General features: G+C 43.1%; 1 protein-coding gene across 1 annotated transcript; it reads right to left on the bottom strand.

Moving 5' to 3' along the window:
- Nucleotides 1-1,667: 1,667 nt before the first annotated feature.
- LOC118328391 (ataxin-7-like protein 2) lies at nt 1,668-6,084 on the bottom strand (the record flags this gene model as incomplete). The annotated part of the gene is given in 4 exon segments (XM_035662107.1): nt 1,668-1,924; nt 3,049-3,388; nt 4,902-4,970; nt 6,007-6,084. Coding segments are annotated over 4 exon segments (744 nt in total), but the record flags the coding sequence as incomplete, so codon positions are not given.
- Nucleotides 6,085-10,259: the final 4,175 nt, after the last annotated feature.

Genomic DNA, 10,259 nt, shown 5'->3' on the forward strand with positions numbered 1-10,259 from the left:
TCACTGACACAGCTTCAACACCAAACAGCGTACACAGAGCAGGAAGTAAACCGGAAATGAGTCAATACGCTTACCGTAGCACACTTACCGTAGCAGCTAGAGTGCTTGCTCTTTGGGATGCAGGGATGTTAAACAAATACTCTAAACTATCTGCTATCCAAATAGTGCTACCTTATATACAAGTCCAGCAGTAAACATGACTTACCCTTTCAAGCAAGGACAGAGTTGCTTTCAATGCTCCCTCGGGCCGTCCAAATGGAAAGCAGTACCTGTGGAAGCAACAAATTGGATTTTCATTTGAACCCTTAGCAGTCCGGTTTGGCATGGCATAACATGGTTGTTATATATGGTTCCTACCTGAAGTGTGTAATCTGGTTTTCCAGAAGGACCCGTAGCCTCTCCTTGATCTCCTCAAAGCGCTCCTTCTCCTCCACAATCACCGTGCCAATACCGTCAGGCCTGAAAGACAACAGCATTTACAAGCAATGAAAGGTTTTGCTCTCCAGGCAGCCTTTGCTTCCGTGCTGGGGTTAGGATTGGTTCAGGACCAGGACCTTGGTTTATCCTTTTAGAAAGCAAGTCCTGTGGAAGTATTAAGCACGTATCTTAGGGTGCTTTCACATTGGCAGTTTTGTCCAAATCTGGGAATGGTTCTCCTAAAACATTTGTGATATTCTGTGGTGATACTTTTCCTGGACTTGATGAAGAAATTTGGGCCTGATTCCACATGTATGAAATACTCTTAGATGGGTTCCATAGAAGGGGCGGCTGTGGCTCAGAGGCAGAGCGGGTCGTCCACTAATCGGAAGGTTGAAGGTTGTCGGAAGCAAGATACTGAACCCCAAATTGGGGTATTCTACATTCTTGAATTGTCAGCCATGGATTGCTGTTGGAAAACTATAACATACCTCACTGATGTTTCAGTGCAGAAGAATATTTATACTCCAAAGAGGAATGCACAATATTTAATGTTGCTCTCAATTTCTCATGTGAATGTCAAAATTACAGTCAATCTCAATCTCTGGCAACAATAGTAAAAGTTAACCTTTAGAGGCAACTGGGTTCACAAGATCACGTGAGAATCCATTTTGCCAGCCTTCAAGCTATGCACTTGTGTCCAACCACAGTAGTTCGGACCAATCAGCGTTCTATAAGGAATTACTAGCAGCTACAGCATGAGCTATGGCCGTGGTTTAATGCTAGGTATGCTATGGTGGCTGCTAAAGAGTTAACGTCGTTAGCGTCGATGTTGCTAGCATCAGTTCTATCAGAACTTAGTATTTCTTCACTGGAAGAAGAGCAAAGAATGACACTGAAGGATTTCCTCCATGGAAAAGCAGTTCTCTCTCTTTCCCCGACTGACTTCAGTAAGAGTTTGACTACGTTATACGGTTTGTTGATCTGATTGGTTGAAATTCGTTCATCCAATCACCTGCCAAGTATTTTTATAAAGTGGCTGCACTTTCCAAACAATTTCCAACGACGACTTCCCATGGTTCTGTGTAACAAACCATCTGGTGCCGTCAGGTCATCATTTATAGACACTGACAAAACTGACGCTGCTGCTGTCCTAATATATTACCCATGTAGACGCTGTGTAAGGCTGCATTATCAGTAAGACAAGCAATGCTTTCCATATCACCCAAATCTTTCCATTTTGTACTCACTGGAGGCCACTTTGTTGTAGGGTCTTGGGATTCGGTGGCCCGGCACTGCAGAGGTCAGACAGGAATCCTTCCTCTGGCTCTGGGAGGAGGGCCTGTCAGTGGGTGAAGGTCTACCGGGCGGGGTGCCTCCATGCGGCCAGGGCGGATCTCTGAGCGATGGAGGAGGAGAGCTCATGGGGGGCTCCAGGGGTGGCGGCTGCTTGAATACTGACGACTCTGTGTGGCTGCCGTGGGTGGACTTCTCCAGTGGGGAATGTCTGGGTGATGGAAGAGGAAGGGCAAGTGCAAAGTTAACTAAACAGCACTGCCAAAATTGAAAGAAACATCTATCCTTTTTTTGTGTGTGTAAAAAGCTGCTCTAAGTGAAATCTGCATTTTGGCTCCCTGTCCATTCTCACAGATAGCAGTCCCCTCCCTCCTCCCTACGTCAACACACTGACATTGTGCTGCCTCCCTCTTTGTGGAGTTCTCTCTTGATTGGATAAAATGGAAACGTATACCAGAAGCTGTATTCTGTCAGAATGTAGAGCTATTTAACACTTCTTTTAACAAAAACATATCCCTCACAACACCTTTCAACTTAGTGCATGTGCAAACACTCTAAAACACTTTGAGGATGGACTGTAATTCCAATGCATAGCTAACCAATATATTATAGTTTTAATTGCAAACCGATGGCATCAAAAATGTAGCAGTGAACTGATCTCCATCATTTTTACTTACTGAAAGGAGAAGCAGTAACATTTGTCACCTAAATTTGGCTGCTTAATATCAGCGTTTTTACATAGTGGTTTTTAACAGCAATTAAGGACCATTACATTGTATGTCATAATTTCATAACCAACGTGTAAAAACAACACATTGTGGTTTTATGGGGGTAGTGTGTTAGGCTGTTTCTTGGCAGGTATAGTAACCTCCTGACGTCAACCTCATGGTGATGTCAAGGTGTCCAGAAGGTACCTCCACTGGTCAAGAAATAGTCCGTTTTAAAGTCCAGTTTTTGTATGGATTAAACAAATGATACATCATGTCTTAATTAGTGAGCTTTAGGGATGCTGATAGGCAGATTTTGTGACCTATGGACAGAGCTAAACTAACTGGCTAATAAGGCTATAGGTCTATGTTTACCAGACAGATATGAGAGTGTTGCCAATTTTCTCACCTAACTTTTGGAAATTAAGTGAAAAAGCACATTTTGCAACTTGTTAAACTAATGCTTTAAGCAAGTTCTGCCATTTGTTCTTCTCATTTTATAAAAACAGTTCTCAGGCCTACACACAAACACCACCAAAGGCTTTTTAAATGTAAGCTGAAGTCTTGCATCAATGTATCAAAACACAGGACTACACTTCCTCCCAAACTTGCCCCACTGGGTTCTTACCGGACTCCATCCTTGGAGTTCTTGGAGTGTCTGTACTGGGGTGGGGTGGAAGGTGAAGGCGGGGCCGCCCGTAGCTGCCCGACGCCCTGGCCACGGCCCTCCCAGGCTGAAGCGGAAGCAGCATTGGTCCCGTGGGAAGGAGAGTGGCCGTGGTGGGGCCTCTGCTGGGGCTGGGGTGCAGGAGCGGGAGAGCGCAGTCGGGCGTAAAGCTTGGCCAGAGGGCCGTGTCTCCGCTCGCAGTGCTTTTCGAATGCCTGCGGCTTCACCACTTGGCCACAGTGGCTGCACACCACCAGGTAGAAGTCATCGTGGCCCGGGTAGAGGCCAAAGATGGACATGTCTGGGAGGATAGGGGAGAGGAGGAGTGATGAGGAGAGGAAATACAACGGACACACACAGGAGACGTAACATGGCAATGTCACATTGTGGGGGCAGGCAGGTAAAGATGGTAGATCTTCTCACTTCAAAAGTACCATCAGAGTTAGACAACGGTGTCACAAAATACCAGTGAAATCAGAACCAGCTGGTAAATGTCATTGGCTAATCAACTTCATCAACTACCCATCAAATACCTGTAGCCACGTACAGGTACTGTACATTGGTGGTGCAGTAGTTTGCCATGGGGACTTCCTGTTGTATCTTGAAGTTTGGATGTTCTCACACTTTGAGTAGGTGAATTTGCCCGTAATTGTGAATATTTAGCAGTCTATACATTTAGCTCAGTCTGCCATAGATGATTGGATGAATATATTGGCTATTGCTGATTGGCTGAGTCATTAACTGGTGGGGTTTTTTAAGTGATCTTTGTCATTTTACTTTGCTAATTTAATTGTCTGCCTCCGAAGGAGGAAAGCCGCTGCTGTGCGACATTCAGCGGCACAGTAACGTTACACACACTGAGCGTAACTGAGTTGCTGATTGTTGAAACCGTTTCTGTCAAGTTTGGATGAAGTATGTTATCATGAGTTAACAAGGCAATTAAGCCGGTCTTAGTTAATAAAAAGTTTTAAAGAAAATCACATACAGAAGGTGTACGTTTGTATTTTTCTGTTTAAAGGGAAAGTAGGTATTATGTTTCCTTTCTTTTTGACATTTTCAGAGTTTAATTTGTTCATGGCTTGATCAAATATATCAGCCTTCGCAGGTTGTTGGGCTCACAGTGGCCGGTGGGAAAACTTTATCATATTGCCTAACCCTACTCTGCAGGATGTACCCACCCTCTTACCTAATGTGTTAGACTCCAGTCTCCCATGCCCCTGAACAGAATAAGCAGGTATAGCTTAATGGATGGGGTGGGTGGATATTGATCTGGCAATTTGGGGATTTCTGTAAAACATAAACTGAAACAAACCATGTAATAGATGTATAAAACTAAGTGAGAAAAAGCAGAGAAAAAAAGAGAAGACTTTAATTATACACTTTAAATAAAATCAAATGTGTGGACCCTAGTTCATTCTTCTTAATCATCGCTTTGCTTTGACTGTGAGAAGATGAACATATTTACACACACACAGACACACACACAATCAAGCTAGTCCTTTTGATTTATCATGTCAGGCTCAGACACGCACACACAGAGACAGCTGCTGCTACACAATGGCAGAAGGTGCCCAAGAACAACACTACCCAGGCTTTGATTCTCGCCCTGGTCTCTGCAAACCGGTACCTCCATTTAGTCACTTTCTCTGGGCAAGGCTGGAAACCGAAGAGGAGCTGAGGCACGGTTGATTGAGGGTTTACGGGTCAATGTACAAGCACAGTAATGCAAGCACTCACAAGGAAGGTTATCTTGGATGTTCCCCAAACAACCACAGACTTGACTGTGTCTTGTAGATGATGGCGTGCAGACTTACCCTCCTTACTGAGTGACATGGCCTCTGCAGCCTTTTTGCCATTCTTGCTGCAGTCGTCCACATCGGGCCCTGAAACATCACACATAACATACGTGTTCAATTAGACCCTCAGGAGGTCAGATGTTTTCTAAAAGTTGGATGTCAGGTTCATCAGCAAGACAAAGCCTGACCTTACTCCACAAATTGTGCACATGAACAGGCCCTTAAGCTGTGTTATATAAAGGACTGATTTCAGGTCAACTGTTTCTCCACTGACTGCTGCTGGTCATTTGATTTCTTGTCACAGTTTGTCAACAACAACAAGTAGCGAAAGGTATTGTGTGGTAGAGGTGGACTTTATTTGATAGTTATGGACAAAGTAGCACTTGGAGGGATGCCAGACAATGAGTGAGCGCACATACTTAAAGCTGGGAAGGGCAAGAGCACTTCTGGGGCTGAAGTCACACATATGAGATCTCCCGCCGCACACAAATGTGAACATGAGTTAAATGGAGGCGGCGACGCTGGAAATCAAACGGTAACATTCAAACGAAGCAAAAAGAACACAGAGTAACGTTAGCCTATATCAAAGGCTGGGCCAGCATTTACATGGTGGCAACAGCATCAGACTCCTCCTCCGTCACCGGCGTCTACTCTCAACCCTGCTGCTGCTAGCATTAGCACGCTAACGCTAACTGCCTCGTCGTCAACGGCTAGTCTGGCTTGTTCGCTAGCTAGCTAGCCAGCCTAGCTTTCCACGGCAAGAAGTTGCTCGCCCAACCATCCACACTAGCCTCCTTCCGCTCTGATGCCACCGCTGCCCGGTTGCTTTCACTAAAACGGGACGCATCTCTGAGACGCTGGCAGCTTGTTTCATGGCCACAGCCGTAACACACACACTATAATGACTATATCTGAGTAACTAGCACTTATTTTTTCTTGAAGACAGCGTATGCAGTGGGACCTGGGAGAGAGCAACATGTTACCCACCCAGCGCTAGGACCCGGCAGGGTCTTTGTTTGGGTAACATGGTTAGCTCTGTCCTCCGTTTCCACGAAAATAAACCCCGGTGTTTTGGTTAAATGGCTTCGCAGCTGCCGGTGTTTGCGTCAGTGTGCTTCCTTACCATCCGCTGCCGTCACACCGGCCCACTCGGCCCAGGCAGTCCAGCTTTGACCCACGAAATCATCGAGGCTAGGCACCCNNNNGGCCCCCGCCGATCCAGAGCAGCCATTACTTTTACTGCGCGTTCACGCACCGCCATCATCACTGCGCGGCAAGCAACTTACGTCATATTTCGCGCTCTCGACAGGATAGGAACTTCCTGCGTGCGCGTTCTCGGAACACCCACACACACACACACAGGCGGGCGGGGATCTAGAGCGAACACCACTGGTAGCGCCCCAAACTAGGGGCTCCTGATCCTTATCACCAGTCACCATTAATAATCAACCGAAGTCTTCCGAGCTCGGGGAGACAGAGAGCGCCGACGTACACAGGCGAAGGCCACAGGTTGGAATCCGAACACCAGCCCAACTGCAGTAAGGACTTCAGCCCACTTTGTAATAGTTGCGATGGCTACCAGACATCTAATTGCAACGTCGTCTTTCTAGGAAGGGCATCTCCCCAAGGGCGGATCCTAGAAGGGTCTACAAGTCCTAAAAAATCTCTGACCCACCCTCAGTCTGTCACCAAATGCGAGTTTGGTGTCCAAATGCTGTCCAAATTTACCATTCATATAGATTACTTTAAAATAACATGTTAAAAATGGAAAGTGAATAAATAGAATCATTATGGCTCTACCATTCTGAGACTGAGAAAAACTTACATGGATATTTGGAATAAATAGTCTGAAAGATTTGGAAATAAAAAAAGTTTATTGATTTCTAATGCCACCTTTAGATATTTACTGTTCACTGCTTTACTAATGTGCCACAATACTCGTTGATGAGTTAAAATCTCTCATTTGGGAGCTTCTCCGAGAAGCAGATGATTTGATTAGGTCTATAGTGATTGTTGTGATTGATTCAGCAATATATATATGTCATGCCACCACCTGTAACTACTCCTCCATGAAACCCTCGATGAACCTCCCATGAATGAATATCTCTAGATCCGAACCGACATGATGCCCGTCTCATGTGTTAAAAAGGTTTAGGGAGACAGTGAATAAAACAAATTTAGAAATAAATCATTAACATAACAATATTTGGATTGTAATAGAACACTGCCACCAACAGCAGCCCTCAAAAGTGACCCATAAAGATCCGAACAAATTCACTGTAAAATCAGCACGTTCTTATCAACTCCAAACTGATTACATCGAAAATTTTTTAATTAAAACTAACTAACTTTGGAGTAAGCTTAAAAAAAAAAACATTCTTGATCAAGTAAAAGGTTAACTCCAGGGAGATGGAAGTAACAGTTAGTAACAATGCATTAATGGGAAGCATGAGTGAAGTGCAGAAAGAAGAGAGAGAGAAGAGAGGAGCTCAGTGCACCATGGGAATCCCCCGACCAGTCTTAGGGCCTATAACAGCATGAACTAAGGGATGGTTCAGGACCAACCGATCCAGTCCCTAACCTATAAGTCTTTATAAAAAGAGGAACGTCTTACCTACTCTTAAATTGATGAGGGTGTCTGCCTCCCGAACCACGACTGGAAGCTGTTCGCTACAGGAGAGAGCTTGGAAACTGAAGGGTCTGGCTCCTGTTCGTACTTTTAGAGACTATAGGAACCAAAAAGTAACCTCGCATTTTAAGAGAACGCAGTGTTCTAGAGGCGTAATAGGGACTATGAGCCTCTTCAAGATAAGAAGGGGCCTGACCATGAAGAAGCTTTATAGGTAATGAGGATTTTAAATTCTATTCTAAATTTAAACAGGGAAAGCCAATGCAGAGAAGCTAGAACAGGAGAGATGTGATCTCTTTTCCCTAGTTCCTTGTCAGTACTCGTGCTGCAGCTTTGAATTAAGTGGAGCGTCTTAAATGGCCCTTAATTAGGGCAACCGATAAAAAAGCGTTGCAAGTAATCCAGCCCCTAGAAGTAACAAATGCATGGATTTAGTTTTTTTGCATCTGCTGTGATAGGATGTGTCTAATTTTATGTAAATACATTACGTAAATGAAAGAAGGCAGTCCTAGAATCTGCTTTATGTGGGAATTAAATGACAAATCCTTATCAAAGATAACTCCAAGATCCTGACAGTGGTGCTTAGAGCCAAGGTAATGCCATCACTAGAGTATACATAATCTTTTAGACAGTGAGGTTTTTGGCCAGGTACAAGAATTTTGTTTTTTTCCGAGTTTAACAAGAAATCAGAAAATTACAGTTCATCCCAGGAGATTATTATGTCCTTAAGACATTTTGATAAATTTAGATAATAATTGATTTCAATTGTCATTCGGGCTTGATCGAGTAAGATTTAGTATATACTGCGGTATCATCTGCATAAGCAAATGGAAGTTAATGGAGTGATTCCTAATATTGGTGCCTAAGAGGGAGCCATATATAAAGTAAATAACATTGGCGTCCAAGTACCAAGAACCTTGTGGACCTCCCCCTGATTAACTGTAGTATTTATTGATGTATTCAATCGTTAACATGTACAGGAACTTGCTAATCGATTCCTGATAAATTATGACTGTAAACGGCACTTAAGTTGCGGTTCCTGTTAATGCCTAAAGAAGTATGAATGCTACAAACTCTCAACTGCTAAAAGAAATAATATGTGGCAATTTGTGTCAAAATGCAGCACTAAGATCTAATAAACCAGTACAGAGACCAAGTTCCATGGTCGAAGAACATCAAAAGGTCATTAATAAACTAACAAACTAGTGCCAAGTAAACTATTAATGTTATATTACATATCCTGAGATGTAAACTTCATTCCTGGTTCCAGACCAGACATCCTTTGAGTCTCTTCTGCTCATGACCCGACGTGAGTCACTCCACTGACATTTACCTGTGTGTATGACTCATGTCATCAATCAATCAGTGACATCAAGTGCTGCTGGGATAGTACAGTAAGGTGTGGTTCAGCCCTATATTTTACATTCAAATTGCCAAATACATATATTGTCTCCACCCAGTGTTTCGACAGTAAGTGCAATTTGAGCAATAGATACTTACTTTAGCTAGTAATAGCTAGTACAAATAATTACTAATGAATTTCAGGAATAAATTAATATATTATATAAACGTTATGAGCACCCAAAGACAGTAAAATATTACTTTGTTGTCCACCCCCAACTGCCAATTTGGAATCCAAGAATCTAGTCCAATCTGAACAGAACAAACGTATGCACAACGTACACTCCCCATCCAGACTTGTACGCCACCCACCCACCCCCTTTTTTTCTTTGGCGTTTTTTTGGAAAATGTGTGCATTATCCATGTCCTAATATACCCTGGTATTTAATGTTAGTCATTTGGTAAAATTTCTTTGTTTTTGTAAATTTCAGATTATTCCATGTGTGTTAAAGAATAAACAATTAAACAAGCAAGGTCTCCAGCCTTGATACATGGGGCCCAGTAGCTCTACCAGGTGAGCTATAGGCACCCTATAATATTGCCTTTTGAAAAGAGTAAACCAGTAATGAGTAATTAAAAATGACATTTTGAGTAACGAGCCCAAAACACTGGTCTCCGCTGGACAAAGTGGGAGAGTGAATGATCTTAAATGATCCAAGAAGTCACCAAGGTCCACACACATGAAACACTCCCCATCTCCTAATCCCTGTAAGGTGGTCTGAGCCTCACAAGCTAGTCAGACTGCAACTCAAACACCTAGTTCACCACAAAAAGAAGTGATGTAACTACATCACATTCAGGTCAGGTCACCATACACAAAACTCTGGGAAAAATCCTGTGATGGAAAAAAAGTAGCTTTATTTGTCTGTAAAAAATAGGATGTGTTCCTAGAAATGCCTGACGAAACAATATTTGAATTATTGGAAAAAAGATGGGATTAAAAATATTTTTGGATTGTATTGGTAGTCACTCCCAAAGTGATTTCTCAGATTAACTAAATTCCGATAGGTGGCGCCAGTAGACTCACCTGTAGAGCACCACCCCCGTGAGAGTCCTTACATAGCGGCCAAGGGTTTGATTCCAGACCCTGAACACAAGCTATATTCAGAGCCTTCACTCTGATAACAGCCTTGGCCCTGCCATTAGAAGACGTCAAAAACCAAAACAGCTGATAGAAACAATGAGAGGAAATCACAGAATTTGTGGAAAAAAGAAGTTATAAGGTCTGTATGATTGTTAAAAATTAAAAAATACATAAACATATAGACAAGAAAAACTCCATTTCTGATCAAATATTACAGTAAAATTAAAACTGCTCAGAATTCCATTCCAAATCTCTGGTTTTC

The sequence above is a fragment of the Morone saxatilis genome, unplaced genomic scaffold (assembly GCF_004916995.1).
Source record: "Morone saxatilis isolate NCDOM2014 unplaced genomic scaffold, NCSU_SB_2.0 Contig18, whole genome shotgun sequence".
In the NCBI taxonomy this organism is placed as follows: Eukaryota; Metazoa; Chordata; class Actinopteri; family Moronidae; genus Morone; species Morone saxatilis.